The sequence below is a fragment of the Labrus mixtus genome, chromosome 3 (assembly GCF_963584025.1).
Source record: "Labrus mixtus chromosome 3, fLabMix1.1, whole genome shotgun sequence".
Taxonomy (NCBI): domain Eukaryota; kingdom Metazoa; phylum Chordata; class Actinopteri; order Labriformes; family Labridae; genus Labrus; species Labrus mixtus.
This window is the reverse complement of record NC_083614.1, coordinates 2,866,281-2,892,157: the sequence shown is the minus strand read 5'-3', so window position 1 is coordinate 2,892,157 and position 25,877 is coordinate 2,866,281. Positions and strand designations below refer to the sequence as shown.

The following is a 25,877-nucleotide window of genomic DNA, read 5'->3' as shown; positions in this document are numbered from 1 at the left end:
AAAGAGACACACACACCAAAACAGAGCGTTCTGAGAGAGCTGGTTTATACAGGGTCACAAACCTCCTCTGGTGTTTGAGTCATGTTATATTTTGACCACAGGGGACTGTTTGAAAAAGTGGAGGAGGGGGACAATATTTCCTCTTTAAGAGAAAGCTGGCATACAGCTTTATGTTTCACAGATTTTCTTAATTTAAACCTGATATTTATCCGTACGCTCAGTGTCACTCACGTCTGACCTCCTACCCAGCTTTGTTTTGGCTTCACATACAAACAGGAAGCAGCAACAACAGTGAGGTTTTCAAATTAAATTCTTTAATCTGAAGTGTAAAAATTGTACTTTTGATCATATAGAGGGAGCTGCTCCATCTCATCTGATCATCTTGATGTAGGACCGCAGTGGCTCAGTCGTCTCTCAACCAGAGGGCCAGGGGTTCGATCCGCAGCTCCTGAAGCAACATGTCCGATGTGTCCTTGGGCAAGACACTTCCCCATGCTCATGCTGCTTCGGTGGCGGTGAATGAATGTATGAATGGATTAGTGTTGTACTTACTCTCTGATGTAAGTCGCTTTGGATAAAAGCATCTGCTAAGTGAATTGTAACATTGTAATGGATGAGTTAATACTGATGGACTCTTTACACAGCAGCCTCTACCATCAGTGTGTGAATGTGTATGAATGGATGAGTTAATACTGATGGACTCTACTCAGCAGCCTCTACCATCAGTGTGTGAATGTGTATGAATGGATGAGTTAATACTGATGGACTCTACTCAGCAGCCTCTACCATCAGTGTGTGAATGTGTATGAATGGATGAGTTAATACTGATGGCCGTGCATGAAGAAGGACGGTGGTGGTTGTTGGGACGACACAGTTTGATGGAGGAGGCTGGGCTTCAGGGATGTCGGGTGGTAGTAGTAACAGATCACCTTGCTGAAGTCCTGTCTACTCGAGAGCCCAGCTTCTGCTGCCGGGGCAAAGACTTCTGGTCCACAATAATATAATAGCCTTAATGAACATAATGAACATAAAACATGAATGTTAACTTGCAACAGAGTAGAACAAAATGATAAAGTAAAAGTTTAAACAAAAATCTGTGTTGTGGATGGTGTGCAGGGTTTAGAGAAGAACTGAAATACACACGTACAGATAGGACTTATGGACATGCATTAACAGGTGCACAGAGCTGTTGGGGGTTCTGCGCCTTGCTCAAGTGAACACCTGCGTACCTCTCTAGAAACCAGACCAGTCTCCACCGGGACCTGAACAACCAGCGTCCCTCCAGACTGAGCTGGCCCAACACTTCATGATAAATAACAGACACGTCTCACCCGCTTTGTAAAAGCCATTTATTTTACACGATAATGAAACCAAAGTTTTCACAACTAGTCAGCAAAACCTCAACAGGTGTTCTTCAGATTGTTCATATTCTACATAAACCCCCCCCCCCCCCTCCCTTTAAGAGAAAAGAAAACATTGACAGAGATGGTCAAACAGATGAACTGAGATCAGAGCATCACCACACTGTTGGTTTCATCATTCCTTACCCCCCACTGCCATGCAGCTATAAATAACTCTGTAACAATCCCATGCAACCAGCGACCCCCCCTCACAGCCGAGGAGACGCCTTCATCACCGTAAAGTGCCTTTTGTCCCAAAGTATGTATATCCCATTTACAATATGATACAAAACGTCCAGTCACTTCCAGTTCAAACACAATCAAGAGAACTCAAAGGAGAAGCAGCAAAGCACATGCTGAGAGATGAAAATGGTTCTGTTTTGTTCGGTTTCCTACGGAGGCCCAGAAGTCCCAAAAAGTCAAAAATATAATAAATATCTCGAGCTCACAAGATGATTACTTTGTATTTTTGGGTCTTCAGGGGCTCCGTAGTTCGGGTGCAAATTCAAATTCCCTTTAGTCCATTTTGAAACAATAACTAATGAATGAACAATCCCAACCCTAAAGATGAAACACTCTACATGAAGTACAACATCATGTGTGACATTAAAATGTGTTCAAGTCTTTAACAACTCATAAGGCATGAGGGAGCGAGCACTCAAACTCGTCCAGCTTTAAGATGCATAGAGGATGTGAGGTGAACGTGTGACAGTAGACGAGTCGTGCTGCGTGTCGTCTTCCAGCAAAGGAAATATCAAAGCATGCATTTGTGGCACTTCAAAACAAAGAGACGCTCCACAGGTGAAGTGGTGTCTCCGAGTGTCCCCTCGTCCTCTACAAAACACAACAACTGCACCAACTATTTTAGTAACAAGTAAGTCATTAATGAGAACGCAGAGTGGTGGAGTTAACATCCTGCTAACTGAAGACACACTTCATTAGAAACTTCAAATATCATTTTTGGAACTCTGAAAAGAAAAAACAACAAAAAAATATGAATCAAAACAACAATTAATCCTGAATACAATTTCATGCAGGGGCGTGACTAGGGGGGTGGCATGGGCCCCCCTTGAAATTTGATTGGCCACCCCAAAAAATTTATGATTTGCTATTTGCCTAATCAGAGACTTAAGTCAAAATCAACTATTCTGGCTGTGTTCAACAGGCTGCTGGTAATTTAAATGCTTTCAGTTGTAAATGAATACTTTTCCTTCTTTGCCTTTTCCAAAAACATTTCTGAATAAACACTTTCAAATGGCCAATAAACTTATTTTTTAAAGTTAGGTGATACAGATCATTAGTGGGTACAGACACGGTAAGAGAAGGAATTAATTTGCATGTGTGTGTCCTTAAACATCAGGCCACGCCCAGTCAGAGCCCCAGGTGCCCCCCCCCCCCCCCCCAGTCAAACAGTCTGGACACGCCCCTGATTTCATGAACTACAAAGGGGTGAAATCAAAATTATGATTCAGAGAAAAAAAAACGATGAGTTAAAATTTTGACCCAAATAGTCTAAACATATTTTCTAACACTTTTGAGTATTTCATCATTCTAAAAGTTTCATCGGATTTTTCTGTTTCATGCCCAAATGATGGGGGGGGGGGGGGATTTCACCCATAATGACCCCAACGACCCTTGCAGATTAAATTTTCCATGAACAAAAGCACAGCCATGTGTGCGTGCTTAATGAAAGGCCAACACCTGAAGAAGAAAAGTGTGTTCTTTGGACTCGTTTGGTTTGAAGTTCTTTGAGTGTTTGGGGCTTTTTATCAAAAGAAGAAGCAGACGGAAAGAAAAGATCAGACGAGAGCTTTAAAGAGAAAAGAGGTCGACAGTTTGCATCACACATGAAGGGCGACAGGTTTCTGTAACGTGTGTGAGATGTGGTGTTTGTATTGTATTTGTCCAGTATGACTGCAGGAGAAACTTTCAAAATAAAAGCCTGTTGGTGTGTGAAGGTGATGCAGACTGTTGTTAAAATGTTCAGAGTGGAGAGGCAGCTGTCGTGATGTAGCAGCAGTGAGGCGCCGCTCAGAGGGAGCTCATGTGACCATGGTAATAATGTGTCTTCACCATCATCATCACGACCATTGCACCAAAAAAAAAAGAAAAAGATCTGGCTCTCCTGGTTTCCTCCCTCGTTGACAGCGCAGTCTTCTCCTCTGCGGCTCCACGTGGTTACTCGTCGTCCCAGGATTGTTGTAGCAGGAAGTTAGCTGCCAGGTTCTCGTTCTTCTCACAGGCGAAGTACGCCTGGATGACTAATCCTTCAGGGAAGCCGAGTGCTTTTAACTGGAAGCAAACACACATGGTGAGGATACTGGAACACACAACAACAGATTGATTCAGCTGTCATTAAAGTTAAACTTTGATCTGTGCTGAAAGAGAGAGGTAAACAAATATGAACCCATTCATCAAAACTACACAAACAGCAGTCAAAGAGTTCACTCACAGATTTGTGGTTTTCATATTTTTGGTTTTGCATGATAGTAAGATCATTTTATATAACGGATAAATGAGAAAACTATTTTGTAGTTAATGCATCTGTTACATTTTCTTTCATTATCAGACGTCCCTCTCCCCAGCAACACCTTCCAGCTCCTCCTGGGGGATCCTGAGGGGTTCACATGGATATATAATCCCTCCAGATAACTCTGGGCCCCGGGGTCTCCTCCCAGTAGGGCGTGCCTGGGAAACCTCTAAAGAGAGGCGTTCATGAGGATCCTGATCAGACGCCCAAACCACCTCAACTGACTCCTTTCGATGCAAAGGAGCAGCGGCTCTACTCCGAGCTCCTCCCCCCCTCTCTCTGAGGCTGAGTCCAGACCCCCTCCAGAGGAAACTCATTTCAGCTGCTTGTATCTACGATCTTATTCTTTTGTCACTACCCAAAGCTCATGACCACTGTTGAGGGTGGGAGGGAAGATGGACCAGTGAGTGGAGAGCTTTGCCTTCGGGCTCAGACGGTCTGGTTCAACGTCTGCATTACTGCTGACGCCGAGCCAAACCGCTTACCGATCTCACGCTCCATCCTACCTGAACTGTGAACGAGACCCTGAGATACTGAAACTCCTCGACTTGGGGCGGGGACTCACTCCCCACCTGAAGGGATCAATCCACTGTTTCCCTCAGAGAACCATGAGCTCAGACTGGGAGGTGCTGACCCTCTAGTTTAATACTTTCTTAGAGTTTTTATATTTGAATCATATGAATAACTGTTTGATGATTCAAACACTAAGGTTAGCTGTCTATGTATTCTATACTAATATGATAGTATGATATGTTGACAGGCGTTTGTCACTGACCCTCTCGATAGCCTCCTTCTCCTGGGGGGTCACCTGGATGTAGTTGGTCTGCGGTGACTCAGGGGCCTCGGCCCCCTCCCCACCCGTGTTTCGACCTCGTGGCTCGTTCAGCATCTGGACAAAACGCTCCTGGTGCTGTGTGATTTGCTGAAAGTCATAAAAATCAATGATTTAATTGGACGCACACACGCACGCACACACGGGCTGATTAATTACTCCTAAATCCGTTTCTATGGTAACAGTTTTACAATTCTTTGTACTGTAAAAATTAAACTGCGTTTTAATGACATCACACTGTGATAAAGTGTGATTATATTTCTGTTGGTATGTGAGCAGCAGGACAAAACTGCCGGTTCATCTTCATGACACAGAGTTCTTCAGACCAGATCAGAACCCCCCACTGGGCATACTGGTGCAGGTACCTGCAGCAGCTGTGGGTTGTCTCTTCCCAGCTGCTGCAGCAGAGCAGGGAGGAGGGCCGGGTTCTGCTGGATGATCTGTCTCATCTGCTGGAACTGTGGCTGGTTCCTCAGGAACTCCAGAGGGTTCCCCGTGGACACAGAGTCCCCCCCAGCAGTGAGACTCTGGCTTCCGGACACTAGACCTGCTGGGAGAGGAAGGACTGTTTACTGTGATGATAAAGACACAACACCCCCTTGTGTAACAGTCTAAGGGGGCCCTCAGATTGGATGTGGTGGGCGCTGCGCTCGCCATGGAGTAGGGCGCAGAGGAGGGTGCAGAGCAGGAGGGGAGCGTGCACATGCACAAACAGGGTTTAGGGGAGTTAAGGCTCGTCCATATGACACACATTACTGCTGCTTCTTCTTCCAACACCTCCAAACTGTTGGACATTTCTTTCTAATCGAGATGTTTTCTTGACGATGTCCTGGTAGATATTTTAGAGCTCAGAAAAGTGGGACACCGTCTGCTGTGATCTGATCTTCCCTCCTACGCAGCGAGGTGTCGTCACAGAGCGCAGTGCCCAAGTTTTTACTTCTGCACAGACAGCAAGCGTGACCTTGCCCCGCGCTCAGCTCGGAGCAACACATAGACAACGACTGGGTTTGAGAGCACCGCAGCACCCACCGCTCCGTGTCTGAAAAGCCCTTAATAATCCTGTCTGTTATTTTTCTAACCTAAGCAACAGCACGCTTCTCTTTAAGGTTAATTTCTACAGGAGGAATTCAAAACTTAGTGTGGCTCCATGACCTCTAGGTTATTATTTATTAAAGGCAGGGTTGGTCATTTTCTAAAACTAGCATGATTTTGACAGTAGCATTCCCTCATTGCTCTACAATAAACGTCTACAATAAACTCCGTCATCGGTGACGCTCTTTGAGTGTGGGTTAGAGCACGAAAGAGGTAGAGAGCGAGCAGAGAAACAGGGAGGTGTCTGATTGGTTCATCAGATTGGTACCTCGTGGCAGACATTGGTCAAAGTTTTTACAGACTTACAATTGATACAGATGATGGACTTTCTTTGTTCCTTTTTCAGAGAACAGGAGTTATTAATTTCTGTCAGGACCTAAAGACAATTTACACCAAAATCTGAAAAAGTGGATCTGGAGGACATTACCAACTCTGCCTTTTAAGTGTAGATATATTCAAACAACATTTATAATCAGCTTTTGAATGAAACCTGGGCCAAAGGTCTCCAGGTGAAACCACAAAAAAAACAAGCCTTACCCGAGCCTGAGTTAAGACAGATATCAAACAGTGAGAAGTTACTCAAGTGTTTTCTTACTGGGTGGAGTAGCTGGAGGCTGCTGAGGTTGTTGTTGTGTAGTAGGAGTAGGTGTAGGAGCAGGAGCAGCAGGAGCAGCAGAAGCAACAGGAGCAGCAGCAGGAGCGGGGGGGTTGGATGGCACACTTTGTCTAATTGGCTCCTGAGGTGGAAGGTCACTGGCCTCTGCTGGAATACCCTGCAGTACAAAATATTAAACACACTCTTTAGGATGAGGTGAGAGGCGGGAGGAAGTGAGTACTGCACACTGGCTGGTTCCATCCTCACCATGAGGAGGTACTCCACCGCTCGGTCTGGGTTGTTGTAACTGGCTCGAAGGGCGTTGACCACCTGCTCTCGCTCATAACCCATGGACATAATCTCTGACACCAGGTTCTCATAGGCTGGACCGGTCACTGCAGGACCAGCAGGAGAGACAGGACACAGACAGGAGGTCAATGAAGATCCACTGAGCAGGAAGTTTGCATCCCTATGGTTCATGCCCCGATGTCTGTCAACAGGGCTGATTTATCGGTCGATACCGATGTTGAACTGATGTATCAGTGAGTCCCAAGTCATCCCCCCCCCCCCCCCCCTTCCGACCAGACGGTGGTGAATTCTCTCCATAATACATCCTCCATGAATACGAAGAGGCTGGAGGAGAAACTGTGGAAAAAGTCTGAGAGAAAGATTTGGCTGTTTTTGCATTCACACATGCAGCTCACCCTGAAAAACTTCAGGAGTCAATGCTAACATGTCTGACACTTGTTACTTAAGTTGTTTTTACGTCTGCACTCCTGAATATATATATAGACAATTTCAGTAGGACTGCTCGGTCTGTGTCTTCCAGAACGACTCTTTGAGAAGATGTGATGTCACTTTCGTTGTGATAGACGACAGAAATCACAGATGTCTCACCCAGTATTGATGCTGCTTCTTCAAGGAGGCCGAGCTCATCGACAAGGCTATGAGAAATGTAGAGAATATTGAGTTAGTCTTCATCCAACAGAATCAGAGTGAGCGAGAAACTAGACAGAAGAAGTTTATGAAGCTGTGTGAGGATGTACTTTAAATTAATGCTAATGTGGCTATGCTAACATGATGCCAGTGACATCAGCAGCTTTTACGCTGACTTTAAGCATGTCTACATTAGAACTAGATCAGGTGCTCATCAGGGTGATGGTGTACTAAAAGATAGTACACATTATCCCCCACCCCCAGCCCCCCTCCCCCCTCCCCAACCCCTCGTAGGAGGACAAATGTTTCACGTCCAGCACCTGAGTAAAATAGTTACAAAACGGGCCAAGTTAAAAATTAAAAAATGTAAATACCACCAAGATTGTCAACATTACTTTTACCATGGAGTTTGCATGCACAAACTCAGGAATCAACAGCAGCCATTAACCCTTTCTATACCCGCTAATCACATCTACTTCAACGTATCTCAAAGATTTTTAGGTATTTTATTTGTACTTTAAAAAGGCTCCTGTGGCCTAGTGGTAAGTGTGCGCATCCCCCATGAATGAAGACTGTTTAGTGTAGTGTACAAACCTGAGCTAGCTACATCACATTTTGACATTCTCACTCTGACAAACAAGTCATGAATTTAAATCTGTGTACACAGAGGTGTCCTGTCACCTGGAGGCAGAGGAGAGGACTGGAGGAGTGGTGGGGAGTTGATTCTCAGGGTCTTCCCTTGGCTTCTCTTCAGGTTGAGCAGCTGAGGTGGGGCAGTCTGCAGGGGCAGCGGTCTGGTCTGCTTGAACAGGTTCTGGAGCAGGACCGGCCAAGGCTGCTGCTGAGTCTGCGGCTGTGTTTGAGTCTGCTGTCTCTTTCTCAGGGGCCTTCGGGGTGTTTCCTGGGACTGTGGAGGGGCTCTCAGAGGGGGGCCCTGACTTGGGGGCGGGTGTGGGTGCAGACGCTGCATGTGTCGGTGTGGAGGGCACTTGTGATGGACCAGAGGAGGGTGCTTGGGCTAAGACTGACGGGGGTGTTGGAGCTGCAGCCGGCTGGGGAGTTGCTTTTGGAGGAGGGTCTTGTTTAGGCTAAAAGAAATGAAGAGCATCAGTAGTGTTGATATGATGACAGGAAGCCGCACTAGATCACTCGTTCCACTCGACAGGACGAGGCGTCTACTTCTGTATCAACATCTCAAAGGTCTTTCAAAGTAAAAGCCCTGACACACCAAGCAGACAGCAGAGAACGAGTGGCCTCACATCGACTCACCTCCAGGCCAAAAAGTTGCACTTGAAAGCACCGCAAAGACTACAGCCGACGGCCAACCACCACGCACGTTCTGCACATGCGTGAGAGGCAATAACTCTCCATGCCAGCAGGCGGCGGTAGTCAGCCAAAAAAAGGCCAACTGGGGCCGACGGGTAGCGAACGGAGCTGGACACACCACAAAAACTCACCGACGGCCTCCTTGTTGTGTCAGGGTGTTTAACACCTCTCAATAAAGCTTGACCCAAACCCCGACAATCTGAAGAATCACTGACCTTGGTTACCATGACGACCACAAAGTTTTTTTCATCAATTTTGTACTCCTTCAGCTGGGTGTCATCGTTTAATATTTTGCCTGTTACATTCAAGGAGAGACGGGACATCAGAGGAGATTCATGCTGAAGTTTTCAACAATAGAAGAAGTTTAACAATGGTAGAGAAGATGAGCAGATTAAAACAATGAAATATCAGGGCTTAATAGGATGTTACCAAAATGAGCACTGTGACTCTTTTTTAAGGGAAACTATCATTAGTATTTACTGTAATCTACAGTCAGAAGTTTAGGTAAAGGAGGACATGTCACATATTGCTACTTCAGGGGGCACTCTCTTAATGTTTTCACACCTGCAGAAAACTCCTGAAAAACTCTGGATATTTCCAGGAGGAGCTGTTTGGACGCCCCTCTGTTTGCCAGATATGAGAGCAGTTATCAGGTCAACAGGTGTTGCAGCGATGGAAGCGGGCAAGAGAAGTGGTTCAGATAGAAGTGATTGTACCCGACCTAAAAAGCCTCTGCATGTTTCTAATAAGCTCCACGAGCAGAAACGTGCTCAAACTAGGATCAATATTGGAGATGATTTTGAAAAATGGAGAGAGGTTAGAACACAGAAAGGTTTACAGACCCATGCAGAGCTGGATAAACACTGAAGCTTCAGAGTCCACCACATGGTGACCTGTGTGAGCATCCACTCTAGAGAGGAGGGGGGGAGACAGCTCTCTACAATGTTTAGAATTTAGACTGCAGTACCCATTTTAAACACTAGGGGTCAGAGTTACATACTGCTCCTGAGTTTTTACTGGTCTGGTTTTGTCACTCTGATAAAGTCGTGCACTCACCTGCATAGATGAGTTTTTGTCCTGAAGCAGGAAATCCTTCTTTTCCTCTGTCCTCCTCTATTTTTTTCTTCAGGGCTTCAACCTGACAACAACGGACAGATGGATCATTGACACTTTGACTGACTGTTCAACAACTCAGACTTTTACCACACATCCCTGATCATGACCGGGGGAAGCTTGAGGACTGATTGTTTGTCTATGATTTTGTCATAACTTTAGATTTTAGGTTAATGAGCTGCTTTTCATAAGTTGATGTCCTTCAGATAGTGTTGTGATCAAACGTCCGTATTATGCAGTTTATGCATCAAGCTTCCTGTCTAGACAGTTACATTTATAATATATTAGGTTGGTAAAAATCTAATATTCTGAGAACAAAGACACACTGTCCCTCCCTCCCTCCCTGACTGGTTAATCACACTGCGCTACATGCTGACCTTGAGGTGCTTTAAGCCTCTTTATTGTCTTCTTTTGTGAAGAAAGTCAAAATGTTTGCTACTTGCTCTTTGAACATGAAATGTTTCCGACCCCTCTAGACTCACTTTCTAACCCTTAGTTTGTACTTTTCTCTGCTTTCAGGTAGAGACGGGACAGATCCGATCTTATATCTCTATCAGGTCCCATCTTGACATAATTTACGTATCGGATATCGGACTGACCGTGCCGATCCACGTCACAAATCAAGAAAGAGGGTCGGTCACTTTTAACATCCTCAGCTCGCTCAGTCTCACTCTGAAGACGTTCACACTGAACTGTAAGAAGAGTCCAAAAACCGTCTCCATGACGACGCTCAGACGAGATATAGCAGCTCCTTCTCTATGATACTCTTCAGTTTAAAAGATTTAATTTGAAAAACCTGACGCTACTTCCTGTTTGTATGTGAAGACAGAAACAATTACTTTCAAATCATTGTAGTTGTTATTATTTTTTATTATTATATTTTTTATTATTTCAATAACAAATGTAATGCTGGGTTTACTCAGGAATGAACAATCTTAAATAAAAAAACATTTAAAATAGAATTCATTTGTTTAAAGGTTTATCAGCACACATCAGAGATCAAATTAGCCGACACGTCACATGATGTGTTAATATCAGCCCATGTTATCGTCCAGCTGATCAGTGGCGGTCCCTTGGGGCCCTAGGCAAATGTTAATTCGTGGGGCCCTCTCACCAGAGTTTAGCAGGGCAATCAGAGTGAACGCTTTCAGATGGGGCCCCTATAGGGAGGTTTCCTACTGTCATTGCAAAATTCGCACATTTTGGGTTGCTGCTTTGGTTCAAAGTTTGTCAGCCCTCTGGGGCCCCCTACTGGTCTGGGGCAAGCAGTGCCCCTGCAGCCGATTAATCAGTCAGGCTCTTTTAATTAGTAGTATCGGAATCAGTATCGGTACATAAAAAAATTATAATAGCGGATCGATGCATGTCTCCTTTTCTGAATTTGTTTTAATATTTTTTAAATTAGTTTTAATCAGTATTCTGATGCGTTTTCAGTAAATCAGTATTTAAACATATGGCAAACCTGATTGGGTGATCTAGGAGAGTTCATCTCTAATAAAGGATTATGAAAATTGACAGGTATCTACCAGATTGTACCAGAAAGATTAACTAACAAACAAAATAAAAGCCACTGTGTTTAAACAGATATTCTCTCTTTTATTAATTGATGTTTATAATTTATTAGTAACTTCTTCATGTTTTACATTTATTATTTTCATTTATGTAAAAACAGATGGCAGGTTTAAAATATTGCATCGTCATTCGTGGTTACAAACTGAAACAAGTCAAACTTAATCAAGCTCAACGGAAGAATACACAATCTTCCTGTGTTGGTTTTTCAAAATAAGATGTCCAAGCCTTTGATATAGTTTTGAGGTCCAGAGAATTGGCAAGAACCAAAGTCAAACATTGCCACACGTACTTTTAAATTCCCATGTTTCCATAAACGAATTGCCAGAATTTAAATGGCTACCTTATTAACAGTGTTATACGCTTTTGTAATAAAATTAAAGGTTTTGTGATTTTACCCTGAAGAGACAAATACGTATTTCCGGTCGAATACGCGCTAACTCCGGCTAAATTACCTTACGTGAACTCTGTTAATTACAATAAGATTACTCGGAATTGCTAACTTGTCTGCCAACATTTTTGTCACATTGAATCAGGATAAAAATGTCCAATGACGAAGTATCCGTGCGACCTCTTTTTCTGGCGTTAGACAGTGTTAACCGCGACCCTGTCTCCACATTAGCTAACATTATGCTATGGTCTATACGGCAGCCCTCCCGGCCTGACCGTGTTTACTTCAACCCCGTAAACTTCTACTCACCGTCAATTCGGGGTCTATTTCCATTTTGAACGTCTGCTGCTGGAGGGTCTTCAGTGTTATCGTCAGCATCTTTCCACGCAGTTTCAGGCGCCGCTGGTGGGGGGTCAAAAATTAGGAGTAAACACAGCAGTGTCTTGATTGTAGCCCCTCTTCACAGTATCTATTTATCTGGGTCTAAATGTATCTGTGACTCAGCTGTCTCAGTGCCGCGAAGCACGCTGGGCAGCGACGCCATCTAGGGCTGAAGGATGGGCACAACATGGTGCTGCCTTCATGGGCTGTAGGAAATATCACAACTTATTTCAATGGATATGACATACTTAGTTTTTACACTGAGAGACATGCTTCTCACACTCATGAGTGTGAAATACACGAATACACAAACAGGATTCTATGACCAGAGCTGCTGGGTAAGGGTGCCTTGCTCAAGGGCATCCCAGCTTTAATCTCCAGCTGCCAGACCAACTTCCATACTTTGGACTCCGGCTCTTTGGTTCCTAACCCAAGTCCTTACACACTGACTTGAGCTTGTATATTACTTTTCTAGTCTTCTGACTACTCAAAGCTCTTTTACACCGCAGGTCACACCTACACATTCACACACTGATGGACAGATGTCAGAGTGAGGGGGCTGCCCACAGCGAGCGCTGGCGGGGGTTCGGAACCTTGATCAAGGGCAACCCGGCAGTACTCAGGAAGTGACTGGGAGGCGTGTGATTGGTTCATCAGATTGGTACCTCGTAGCAGACATTGGTGGAAGTTTTTACAGGATTACAGCTGATACAGATGATGGATTTTCTTCATTCCTTTTTCAGAGAACATGAGTTATTAATTTCAAAATAAATTACCAACCCTGCCTTTAAGATTAAAGTTTCACATCCCAAGTGCAAGAGTTCCCTAACTTTAGTTTTATTATTTCTAGCATCATCAAATTCTGTTCATATCAAATGTGTGTCTGCAGGGGTGGCATGACGTTTTTGAGCACAGTCACACAAATGAACTTTCTTTTTTTCACCTTTCTATTCCCAATAATAATATGAACTTGTAAAAAACACTATTTGGTAACACGTTAATTTTCTGAGCTCCATTCTTTGGGACTCACAAATTTAAGTTCTTAGAAAATTGCATACAAACTGTTGTACGCTGTCCTACTTGCAAAAATATTAAAAAAAATACATTTATTGGCAATTAAGTCCATTTCAAGTAAGACAGTGTGGGGGGGAGGAGGGGACTCTTACCCAGCCCGCCCCATCCATCTTGGGAGTTTTTGCTGGTGCCGCTAGGGGGCTTTATGTGTGGGGTGGGGCCTCTTGCCTGATTCCGTGGGGGCCCTGTGGCCCCCACTTCTCTGTGCTTCTCTGCTCTTCTTCTTTACGACATCTCTATGATCTTGATACGCATGTATGTGTACACCTATGGATGTACATGTGTATGTACGTGTGTATGTGTATATTTATTATTATATATATATTTATTGCCATCACTCTTTTTATGATGGTCACATTATTACATTTATATAATTTTATCTTCTCTCCATTAAAATTTACATGCATATATACTTTTTTTTTCTCTCTAACTAATTTTTAATTTATTTATATATTTGTTTGTTTTCTCACTACTCCCCACTAAGTTCCGCACTTTAATGCATTACGCTGCCACAAACACATTTCACACCTTTCTAACACACTACCTGAACATGAAAATCATTGCTTGACTATCATCTCATTTAAATGTATTTTGTCTGTATTGTCGCTCTGTATCTTTGCTTTTTTGTATCTATTTTTCTATGTCATTTCTATATATTCTTGTTTCATTTTGTTCACCTTATCATCAATAAAAACTTTTTTTTTCAAAGTTAGACAGTGTGCACGAGATTTTCCTTCCTTTGTATTTAATGGTGCATTCATGAGGTGTCGGACACATTGGAATATCCAGTTTCTGAGTTGTAAAATGCACATGAACCCCTGCCCGACTTGACATCAGAATCGTCATCACATGGGGGGGCTCAATATGTTTTGTTAATGTTAAGATACCTTTTATTACCTTGCGAATTACACATCAGCTTTTTGCTGAAATATCACTTTTTAACAGAGACAGTCACACATCTTCTTTGTAGCATCCACGATGTTTGTTGTTACAATATTCCGACTTTCCAAACTGAAATCATGTTAACCCACTGAAGTCTTCCAAACTCGGACCATCCAAGGACAAATGAATGCAGAATACGTCATGCTTCTGATTGGGTAAATAGCCAATCATAGATTCAGATTCAGATTCAGCCCCTCTGAACACGGCCCCCCTGGTGCATGTGTGTGTTTATCATGGCATTTCAGCAGGAGGCTGAAGAGATTGAGAAGCAGCAATAAGATTCAATCTAAATGTTATAATGATGATCACCTGCTGCCCCTAGTGGTGAAATAAGAGTCTGCAGACAGTAAAGCTGTGAAAAAGGAGCAGTCATTAAAAAAAACACACAATGAAGCAAATGATGTCATCCCGGGCTCTGCCTTGTGCAGATTACATTTTTATTTTTTGACAAACTGAAACAAACATTCACACGTCCAGAGCGACTGTGAAAAACAAGTTTCCTTGTGGTGAGAAGCTTCACTGCACCCACAGGACCGTCGATCATTCACAAGATCAATGAGAAACTCTAAATCACAGTTTGTCTGAAGCAGTCTCATTGCGTACACTCACCACTCGCTCGGCTGCAGGAAGGACACATCCAGAGTGTGAGCTGATTTAAGGGAACCGAAGATTGAATAAATTATGAGGGGCTCAAAACAAAAAGCAGTTCTGCATCACACGGGAGAAATAAAAGTGCAAGAACCAGACGACACAGAACCCTTAATTTACTGGTCATCCCAACAAAAGGCAGTAATAAAAGTAAAGGGCTCCCTGTAACTGCACATACACACGGCGTCCGACTGACCACGCTCCGTAAATCACATTCAATTATAAAACTCTGAACCCAAGAAGACACAAACACAAACATGTAAACCCCTTTGTCCCTTTTCGAATTTGGAGGCTGGGGGAAAAAAAAGCAACAAGGGAATCAATAAAAAAAAAATAAAAAAAAGATCTGACCTGACCCTGCGTTCAACGCCTCCCTCCCCCCCACACCTGAATAAAAGGCTGCTGTATGAAAGGCCAGTGTCATTAGGGCTGTCGCTGATTTTCTCTCCTTAATCTGCAAAGAACAAGCTGCAGTCCACCAGTCGTCTCCTCTACAGCTCATCTTTGATCTCCTTGTCTTCCTCCTCCGTCTCCTCGTCCTGTTCCCCTTCTTCTTCTTCGTCTGCCTCCTCCTCTTCCTCCTCTCCTCCTTCCTCCTCAGCGTCTTCAGTGTCCTGTTTCTTGCTCTTCTCCTCCTCCTCTCTCACTTTCCTCTCCAAGTCCTCCTGCTCCTCCCTCATCTTCTTCTCTGGTCCCTGTTGGAAGACGACAAGCCGTTTAAACTTTGGTGTTCAGGTCATTCTGAAACCATCTGACCGCTACTCATCACATTTAATTCACATGTGCTTCAACGTAATCAATCAATTCTATAGATCATGACTCTGCTCATAAACAACATGTTGTGTGTCTGCTATAAAAAATTTTTTAAAAAAAGGTCTCCCACTGCAGGTAAAGTAGTAGTTCATATTTCTCTTCTTTTTTTTTGGTCATTTTTTCCTGACAGCTGCAGAGAGACAGGAAGTGTTGGGAACACATGCAGCAAAGGGCCGAGGTCAGATTCAAACCTACGGCCACTGCAACGAGGACTACAGCCTCTGTACATGGGGCACGCTTCATAACCGCTAAGCCATCCGGCGCCCTGATAAATACATTCCTGTGTGCTGACAGCCAGGGTTCATTTGAATGATAACTCTTGTGTGATTGAGCTTCATGGCCCTGAGGTAAAAAACGGTTTTCTCTTAAGCTAAACCTAGCTTAGCATGCTAGCAGGAAATCCTACAAGGAGAGCCTTGTTCAGGTATTAGAGGCGGGCAGTGTAATCACAAATTACTTAATCCGTTATAGGATGAAGAATATGGATCACTGCGACGAGCTGGCGGTCTGAAATGTGTGCATTTAAATGAGCAGACTGGAACATGATACAACACTAAAGAATGAAACACAACTTCCCCTCTCGTTCATCCTGCTACTGACTGCTATCTGAAAGAATTGAGATGCTTCAAAGAGCCTGTGGAGGAGATGAGTGGATGAGTTTGGAGTAGACGGTGTAGTGTATAGGAGGCTCTACTTTCAGTATTTGGGTCCCCTCTCACCTTAGTCACTCCCCAGGTTTTCTCCCCAAACTCCTCGGCTTCCTGGACGTCGTCGGCGATCAGGAAGTTGTCGAAGATGGTTCCAGATTTGACCTGAACAGAGAAACCAAATCCATTTACATCTTCTACTCCATAAGACAAAAACACTCAATATCCTTTTTTTTTTTTTAAGGATCCATCATTAAATCCTGACAGAGCTGGTTGAGTCAAGTCGTTACCTGCCACAGATCCAGGCCGAGCACTCCGATGTTATCAAACTTATACATGGCAGCGTCAGCGCTGTACTCCGGGTTGTCGATCTCGGGGTGGACCCAGGCGCCCTTGTAGTCCGGGTTGTCCATCTGCTTGGGTTTCCACTCGCCCTGCAAAGACAGTAACCCTTACTCTCACCCGTCTCAGAAACACTTTATTTATGTGATGAATCAGACTCAGCACGTCCTCCTCTTCAGAAGACCTACCTTATACTCTGGGTTAGAGATCATAGGAGGTTCCCACTCTCCATCCATGTCCTCGTCCCAGTCCTCAGGTTTCTTGGCATCGGGGTCAGTGATGGTCTCTGGCTGTTCCCAGTCCTGGAAGACAGAGGGGTTTGTGTTTCCACTCAGTGATTCATGTTAAATTCAAAGTTTAAACGTTTTTAAACCTTTTCAGACTGACGTCACAACACAGGATATGAACCTGTGTCCTTTCATCTTTAAACTGAATGTTGAGGAGGTGTAATGGGGGGACAAAGTGATTCTGTTGTCAATTTCTTTTTTTATAGCCAATGCTGTTTTTGTATTTTCTTAAATAAAAGAATGCATCAAAAACATGAATACATGACGTGATGTCATGATGCCCGTCAGGAACAATCCAGTTCTGAATGTAAGCCTTTAATTACAAAGTGGACGCACAGATGAGATCAGTGTTTGAGGCTGTGCTCAGAAAATGCTGTTTCCAGAGAGCGCAGTGCTAAACCCCACCACAAGGGAGACCCACAGGCTGGAGGCAGAAAGGCTATGATTGGATCAGCTGGCTGTCAGCTGACTAACATGTAGGACTCATATGTCCTACATGAACTCACACAGAGCTGTCCATGTTAACCAACTGAAATAACACTCGATAAGATCCTGTGAGCCCTGATCATTTAGAAGAGAATCTGAGGGCGTTTGTGGATAAACCCAGCAATCCCAAACAGTGCTGTCACTTCCTGCGCGGCGCTAGCTGGTCGTGTAATGAAGCATCTTGTCACTCAGTTTGTGAGATTTTTGACGCTAACAGATACTTTCAGGATGTAACGTTGACGCTCAGTTAAATAGTTTTTTAAAAAAAGAATCAATGATCTTGAAGAGTCTCATGTCTGATTTTCTGCACGTCGTATTAATCGGCTGCTCCTACCTCGGGCTTGGTGTCACTGGGGTCGTCGATCGTGGCACTGTCGTCCCAGTCGCTGGGTTTCTTGGCATCTGGGTCCTGGATCTTCTTGGGGGGCAGCATGTCCCAGTCTTCCTCCAGGGAGCCGGACTCCACCTTCTCATTGTTGATCCTCACCTCGTACGTCTGGTCTGGATTCAGGATCAGGGTGTACATGTGGGTCAGCTCGTCGTCCTGGGGGAAAGGAGACACAGAAGGACGTTAAAAAAAGAAAAGAAAAAAAAAAGGACACTTTTGAAGTGTGACTGATTAAAGCAGACTTCATGAGACCGGCTTCCTGAGACCCCTACCTTGCACTTGATGTCTTTCTTGATGAGGTGGTTCTGACCCTTGTAGTTGAAGATGACGTGGACCTTCTTGGTGCTGTACCCACAGATGTCAGGACCTGCACACACACGATCAATTATTAACATTATTCAAATCCTTCATAGGGCTCTCTCCTCAATCGGACCCTCAGCGCCTCTGAAAAATAAACAGGACTCACCAAACATGATGTAGTACTGCGAGTCTCCGTGCATGTCGCTCTGGTCGAGGTCGGCGGGGAAGATCTTCACGTACCCGCCTCCACAGTCGATCTTCTGCTCGTGCTTGATGGTGAACTGGACCACCAGAGGCTTCCCCTCGTTGCTGAAGGCCTCAAACTTAGTGGACAGGGCGTAGAAGCGTGCGTCCTGGCTGGTCTGGAGACCTGTGGAGGGGACAGAGTTCACACATGAGGGCTCAGTCAGCGTGCATCAGGTTCCTCCTGTGTGTCAACATCAAGCCCCCCCCTCCCCCCCCCACATGTGGTGACATCAGAATGACACCACAGATATGTGATCACTCGGGGGGGGGGGGGGGGGGCACATTGTTACCCAAGGCAGGTTTTGTTCAAGTCTCAAACCCGGATCACTTCCTCCTCACAGCGCCTCTGAAGGATCCTGTCCTACACATGGACCTGGTTTCCCTACATTTACATAATGAACCCTCTTGCAGAGTGTTCCCGATAAGACAAGCTCACCTTTTTATTGTGCACTTAAAGAAATGATTAATCCTATTTCTGTCAGAACATAAAAAAGGAGTTACCTTTATCCGCCTCGGCGTTCCCGTAGAACTTTCCGGCGCTCAGTTTCCACTGGCCGTAGTCAGACTTGTGCTTCGACTCGGCCCACCGGCTTTGCCATCCGTCTGAAAAAAAAAAAAAAAGAGAGATCAAACTGGACCGGTTACCGACCGACCGGCTTTTCCTGTATGTGAAGTGAAGGAGTCATTTATTACTTAAGACACATTCAAAGAGGCCGCGCTGCATTCGGGGGATAAAACTGCATAAAGGCAACTCACTCATAAAAAGGTCAAAGGTCAGAGAAACATGACTGACTGCCTCTCGGAGAGCATCAGGGTTGTATGTAATAACATCTGTATCAGATCCACATCTGTGCTTCTTAGTTCCAGTTTTTAAAGGTTGATACAGATTAATAGTTCGGATTTTTAACATTTTATTTTAAACAAACGGAGTCAAAGTCAAACATCTGCAGAAACACTTCATGTCGACTGAAAGCTTTGATGAGGGTTCAAATCAAAAGTGAAAGAGTCAGAGGAGTGACATTCAGAGATAACAACTCCTCTTTTTATTCTTCTCAGTGTTCCTGCTGTATGTTTTTATTCATCCTCTGTTTTAACATAAAACAGGAACATTATTATTGAGCTGCTGTTTTACTCATTTAGACATGTTTAGCTCACATCATGTCAGGGTACCTACGTGAGGGTCTCTGGCATTACTCACGAACACACATGAATCAAAACATTTTACAGAGAGTGACCCTGAGGAGGATCACCTGAAGGATGGACTCACTACACTCTGACACCACAATCCTTCCTAACCAGGACTATAGGAGACATGACACAGGTTAGAATACTGCACCTCCATCCAGGAACTGCTCCTTCAGGTACACCGTGGCGTCGAGGGGGACCAGTATCGATGCAAAGAGTGCGAGGGTCGCCAAATGGAGCTTCATGTCGGCTGCTTCGGGTCCGGGGTCGGGGAGCTACAGAGAGGAGAACCGAGGAGGATTCAGCTTGATAAAGAGCGACGAGGAAATGTAACCTGAGAATTTCAACAGCTACTCAGCGAGCCCTGCACAGATGGCCGCGTCTCATTGGACCAGCGGCCGGCCAATGGAAGGAGACCACGAGTTACGTTTCGGCAAACCTCGGGTCCCATCGGCCGGAGATCGGAGAGAGAGGGCCGCACGTGATGTGTTCAGGGAACTGCAGGCAAAGTACTGTGTAGACACACAGCCCCCACCACGCATGCGCCCAAATGGATGAGATTGTAAGGAGTGACGTGAACGATGACAGGTGATACAGACCTGTTGGTTCTTTTGCTTTATATACAGGTGGGGGGGGGGGGGGGGTTGATTACTGAACCAGCCTACCATGCATGTGTGAGGTCCATCAGGCTACTGTAGCTCTGACTCATTGTGAGGTGTACTCTCAGGTAGGATGGCTCTGGTACACCTTTAATCTTTGCTCTGCTCCTGACCCTACCTCTGTGTTTTTATCACGCAGAAAAGTAGGCTACCGGTCAGGTCTCATTGCGTCCTCAGAACCTCTTCAAGCTTCTGTCCCAAACTTAGACTGTATAAAGATTTTATTGAGTCTAAAGTCCCAAATGCTCAGACAGAGAAGCAGGGTCCTCTGGGTGTTCTGCACCCTCAGCCTGGAATCTGTTGCAGAAGGACTTGAAGTAAGAGCTGGAGTCCTTAAAGGTTTTTAAATGTAAAATGAAAGACCTCTACAGGATGTGATGTTTTTTTTAGCTCGACTGATTAAACTACTGACTCCAGCTGGTTCTCTCTTAAGGCAGGGTTTAGTGTTGTTGTCTCTCTGTGACTTTGTGTTTGTGCTGCTGACGGCCTCAGCCAGGTCTCCTTTGAAAAGAAGTTCTTAATCTCAATGGGAGCCACCATGGTTAAATAAAGGGACAATAAACGCCAATACAAATATTATCTTTGTATAAGATTTGATCATTTGAAAGCCCCCCTCCTCACTTTACACATTAACACATACTGTTAGCCTCAACCTATTCCCATTGATGAACACTGATCACACTGTCAGTCTCGCCCTTTGCTAACAAATACCCAAAGTCTATTTTTAGAATTCAGCCCCTCTCAAACACAGTCCCCAAACACAAACAGGAAAAAAAACAACCAGCGTGTCTTTATCTGTTTGTTTTTTACAGATGAAGTAATTAAAAGCCATCCCATGTGAGGCCGCCAGAAAAACTAACGTTTCATCTGATGTGGAGCTGTAAGTAAACCTCAGTGTGCTCACAATATATCTCTTTGTCAAATTAAACAGCAGAGCTCACACCAACCAGCTTCTACTTTGTCTTTCTAAGGTTTCCAATTAATTCAACGTTTTATCTTATAATTAAGACTAAACATGGGCACGTGTTTACTGGTGAATGGACTTCATATAAAACTGATTCTGAAACATGACGCTTTCACAACAGTGTGACAACAGTTAAAGCTTTAAACAAACCTAACCCTCTGGATTTGAACAATTCCCTAAAATGTAGGATCTATAAAAAAAAGCTGTTCCTCGTGAGGAGGCTGAAAAGACAGGATACTCAAACGATCACTCATGAATCAGTCCTCACATTTAACACCCTGGTACGACTTTCTCACCGAAGACTGCAAGAAAAAAACTCCCTGGAATCATCAAACAGTTAAAATCACCGTCACCACTAAAATCCAAGTGCAGAACTTTACATGTGAGCAGCTGGAAGGAGAACGGCCTGCATCAAACGGTAAATAGACTTGAGCTTGTATATTTCTTTTCTAGTCTTCTGACTTCTCAAAGCGCTTTAACACCGCAGGTCACACCTACACTGAGGCTGCTGTGTAAAGAGTCCATCAGTATTAACTCATCCATTCATACACATTCACACACTGATGGTAGAGGCTGCTGTGTAAAGAGTCCATCAGTATTAACTCATCCATTCATACACATTCACACACTGATGGTAGAGGCTGCTGTGTAAAGAGTCCATCAGTATTAACTCATCCATTCATACACATTCACACACTGATGGTAGAGGCTGCTGAGTAAAGAGTCCATCAGTATTAACTCATCCATTCATACACATTCACACACTGATGGTAGAGGCTGCTGAGTAAAGAGTCCATCAGTATTAACTCATCCATTCATACACATTCACACACTGATGGTAGAGGCTGCTGAGTAAAGAGTCCATCAGTATTAACTCATCCATTCATACACATTCACACACTGATGGTAGAGGCTGCTGTGTAAAGACTCCATCAGTATTAACTCATCCATTCATACACATTCACACACTGATGGTAGAGGCTGCTGTGTAAAGAGTCCATCAGTATTAACTCATCCATTCATACACATTCACACACTGATGGTAGAGGCTGCTGAGTAAAGAGTCCATCAGTATTAACTCATCCATTCATACACATTCACACACTGATGGTAGAGGCTGCTGAGTAAAGAGTCCATCAGTATTAACTCATCCATTCATACACATTCACACACTGATGGTAGAGGCTGCTGAGTAAAGAGTCCATCAGTATTAACTCATCCATTCATACACATTCACACACTGATGGTAGAGGCTGCTGTGTAAAGAGTCCATCAGTATTAACTCATCCATTCATACACATTCACACACTGATGGTAGAGGCTGCTGAGTAAAGAGTCCATCAGTATTAACTCATCCATTCATACACATTCACACACTGATGGTAGAGGCTGCTGAGTAAAGAGTCCATCAGTATTAACTCATCCATTCATACACATTCACACACTGATGGTAGAGGCTGCTTGGTAAAGAGTCCATCAGTATTAACTCATCCATTCATACACATTCACACACTGATGGTAGAGGCTGCTGAGTAAAGAGTCCATCAGTATTAACTCATCCATTCATACACATTCACACAGTGATGGTAGATGCTGCTGTGTAAAGAGTCCATCAGTATTAACTCATCCATTCATACACATTCACACACTGATGGTAGAGGCTGCTGTGTAAAGAGTCCATCAGTATTAACTCATCCATTCATACACATTCACACACTGATGGTAGAGGCTGCTTGGTAAAGAGTCCATCAGTATTAACTCATCCATTCATACACATTCACACACTGATGGTAGAGGCTGCTGTGTAAAGAGTCCATCAGTATTAACTCATCCATTCATACACATTCACACACTGATGGTAGAGGCTGCTGTGTAAAGAGTCCATCAGTATTAACTCATCCATTCATACACATTCACACACTGATGGTAGAGGCCGCTGAGTAAAGAGACCATCAGTATTAATTCATCCATTCATACACATTCACACACTGATGGTAGAGGCTGCTGAGTAAAGAGTCCATCAGTATTAACTCATCCATTCACACACTGATGGTAGAGGCTGCTGTGTAAAGAGTCCGTCAGTATTAACTCATCCATTCATACACATTCACACACTGATGGTAGAGGCTGCTGTGTAAAGAGTCCGTCAGTATTAACTCATCCATTCCCACACTGATGGTAGAGGCTGCTGTGTAAAGAGTCCGTCAGTATTAACTCATCCATTCATACACATTCACACACTGATGGTAGAGGCTGCTTGGTAAAGAGTCCATCAGTATTAACTCATCCATTCATACACATTCACACACTGATGGTAGAGGCTGCTGTGTAAAGAGTCCATCAGTATTAACTCATCCATTCATACACATTCACACACTGATGGTAGAGGCTGCTGTGTAAAGAGTCCATCAGTATTAACTCATCCATTCATACACATTCATTCTCCTAGGCGAACACAGAGGGATTTAGAAAGAAGTTGGTCAAAAGTGTTAACTCCGCCCTCCTCAGGTCAAAACATTTCACCTCATCAACATAATACACGATGGAACTGTGACTACATGATGCACACACAACTACACACACTCTGCACATGGCACTTTGTCACCTTGTACAGTATGAGCATGTGACAATTTGGGGCGGGAGAAATCTGAGTGTCTCACCCAATGACACGTTTCTGCAGGAACTGGGGATCAAACCCCCGACCTCCGCTTGAGAGACGACCGACTCTACCACTGACCCACAGTTGCACCCAACATTTAGAATTAGCTAAAAATAAAACTTACAGGGACTCTTTTATTCCCACCGCAGTGCCAGATAAACAATGCTTTTGAACACGCTGTGCACATCTGCTTTGACCTCTTTATGGAACTTAATGTGAGTCTTCAGGTGTGAATGTTTGTTACTGAGCTGCTCCCCAAAGCTCATTTTCTGTCAATTTGTCATAGACAATAAAATGTTTTAAATCTTGAATGTAAATACATTGGTGAAAATCTTCTTTTAATGTGAACACTTCCTGTGCTGTAATCATTTCAGTGTTTGCTGGTGTTGTACTGCAGATGTTCTGGATCCAGCTGTGAGACACTCTTTCTTTATTTTTAACATCCAGCTTTGATCTGTACTTTGTGTTGTTTGAGGAAACAGCAGAACAATGGAACTGATACCTCACACAGGTAGGATTAGAAGGAGGAGTGGTCTCTCTTAATCGCAGCGGTGTAGAGGTGAAGCCCAGCAGACTTTTCATTCATATTAGGATTATATTTCAGATTATTATTATCAATGTTTGCCCAGAAGCCCTCTCACAAAATGTTCCATGCTTTGCTGGCGGTGCAAAACCATGTACATATTTTAAGTTAGCCATGCCACGCCCACCCCCCTGCAGAGTCCTGCAGAGTCCTGCAGAGTGCAGAGTCCTGCAGAGGGTGCTGAAGTCAGCAGGGCGTAGCCACCCTCCAGGACGTCTCCACAGGGAGGAGCACAGCCGGGGCAAACCGGATCATAAGTCACCCCCACCACCCAGGTAACGGACTGTTTATGTGGCTACTATCTGGAAGAGGCCTTCATCACAACAAAGTGAACACAGAGAGACACAGGAAGAGCGTCTTCCCTCAGGTGGTCAGGACTGTTAACTCCGCCCCCCTCAGGTCAAAACATTTCACCTCATCATAATGGAGCTGTGACTGTAACACACATGATGCACACTCCTCAGACACTTTACTCTGCACATTTTGATATCCTTTACATCTTCTACATTTTTCTCTTTTTCTCTTATATTTCTAGTAGTAATGTTTGAATGTTATTGCATGGCCTTGCAGAGCAGTCTTTACATTTCACTGCACATCTGTGTGAGAATGTGACAAATACAAATGTTGAATCTTGAACATGACAGCCTTAAAATTCAGGAACCAAAGAAAGAGAAGTGGCCTTTCTTCATATATCAAGTCAATAATGATGCATAAAATCAAAACCCATGACGTTACTGAGCAGAATGAATCCCCTCAGTAACATCCGCACTTACATTTCTGTCCATTAAGTTCAGCCGAGGTGCTGAGGCATGTTGTTTGACAGGTTGCACAGCAGGTTTATCTCGTCCCTGTTTCTCTGAGAGTAAAGGAGAAAGGAATGTTTACTGATGTGGATGAAAGCAGTTCTAACGTTGTTTCAAAGTCTGTTGAATGTGGGAAAGAGAAGATTGTTTGTATTTTGTATGAAGCAAATATATTTGATTATATTCACAGATATATCCATTAAAGTATTTTTAAGGTTTAACTGAAATAAACATGAGAAAATAAGCACCTATTTATGAGGTAAAAATAACCCAACATTCCTGTTAAAATGAACCAACATGTGGGTCGAATATTCTTTCATTTATGTGGTAGAAATAACCCAGGAATAAAGTGAAATGAACCACGGTTTGGGTTGAATGTTTGACCCGTTCGGCCGGTTACACAGGAGACACATCTTGCTGGGTTAAATTCACCCAGAGTTCAGTTGGTTTGACCAACAGCGTAGTAAAAAAAACAAAAAACAGCATGTTTTATTGTTTATTAGTCATCAAATCCCTCTTTGAGTTTGAGCTGACTGTGGTCCAAATATCAAACTTCTGTCTATAAATACAGCTGGTTGGTTTATGTTTAAAAGGCATATAGAGGGTATAAACTCAGGGTCTCTGAAACCCTTTCATATTAAACAGTGAATGTGGTTTGAAGCTCTGAGATTTCTGTAAAGACAGTG

At 43.9% G+C, this 25,877-nt stretch overlaps 2 protein-coding genes and 1 long non-coding RNA gene across 7 annotated transcripts in view; 1 reads left to right on the top strand and 2 right to left on the bottom strand.

Moving 5' to 3' along the window:
* LOC132972058 (uncharacterized) overlaps positions 1-25,877 on the top strand; it is a 284,543-nt gene that overhangs the window by 143,783 nt on the left and 114,883 nt on the right. The window lies entirely within an intron of this gene.
* rad23ab (RAD23 homolog A, nucleotide excision repair protein b) lies at positions 1,336-12,317 on the bottom strand. 5 transcript variants are annotated; one of them, XM_061034894.1, is made up of 10 exons: positions 12,094-12,317; positions 9,768-9,849; positions 8,927-9,006; positions 8,067-8,473; positions 7,347-7,393; positions 6,717-6,844; positions 6,450-6,627; positions 5,128-5,327; positions 4,706-4,852; positions 1,336-3,692 (listed from the first exon to the last, which is right to left on the bottom strand). In XM_061034894.1, the coding sequence occupies exons 1-10, from the start codon at positions 12,160-12,162 to the stop codon at positions 3,579-3,581; spliced, it is 1,452 nt and encodes a 483-aa protein (XP_060890877.1). In that variant the 5' UTR covers positions 12,163-12,317; the 3' UTR covers positions 1,336-3,578. The 5 variants fall into 5 exon arrangements, with proteins under 5 accessions (XP_060890877.1, XP_060890879.1, XP_060890878.1 ...); XM_061034896.1 differs by having other exon boundaries at positions 5,128-5,309; XM_061034895.1 differs by having other exon boundaries at positions 5,128-5,312; positions 12,094-12,316.
* LOC132955568 (calreticulin-like) lies at positions 14,583-19,887 on the bottom strand. Its single transcript, XM_061028465.1, has 9 exons — positions 19,675-19,887; positions 18,840-18,941; positions 18,259-18,462; positions 18,065-18,159; positions 17,739-17,948; positions 16,820-16,933; positions 16,580-16,723; positions 16,362-16,454; positions 14,583-15,524 (listed from the first exon to the last, which is right to left on the bottom strand). Exons 1-9 carry the CDS (start codon positions 19,766-19,768, stop codon positions 15,321-15,323), a joined length of 1,260 nt encoding a protein of 419 aa, XP_060884448.1. The 5' UTR covers positions 19,769-19,887; the 3' UTR covers positions 14,583-15,320.

What these genes read in the sequence shown, in the direction of transcription:
- rad23ab (XM_061034894.1), bottom strand. Translation starts at nt 12,162, where the DNA reads ATGCTGACGATAACACTGAAGACCCTCCAGCAGCAGACGTTCAAAATG. An exon ending in AAATAGACCCCGAATTGACG is followed by an intron (nt 9,850 to 12,093) that starts GTGAGTAGAAGT and finishes CGTTGTTGTCAG; the next exon opens with GTTGAAGCCCTGAAGAAAAA. An exon ending in AGAAGCAGCATCAATACTGG is followed by an intron (nt 6,845 to 7,346) that starts GTGAGACATCTG and finishes CTGGTCCTGCAG; the next exon opens with TGACCGGTCCAGCCTATGAG.
- LOC132955568 (XM_061028465.1), bottom strand. Translation starts at nt 19,768, where the DNA reads ATGAAGCTCCATTTGGCGACCCTCGCACTCTTTGCATCGATACTGGTC. An exon ending in GGAGCAGTTCCTGGATGGAG is followed by an intron (nt 18,942 to 19,674) that starts GTGCAGTATTCT and finishes TTTTTTTTTCAG; the next exon opens with ACGGATGGCAAAGCCGGTGG. An exon ending in CCAGTGACACCAAGCCCGAG is followed by an intron (nt 16,934 to 17,738) that starts GTAGGAGCAGCC and finishes TCTGTCTTCCAG; the next exon opens with GACTGGGAACAGCCAGAGAC.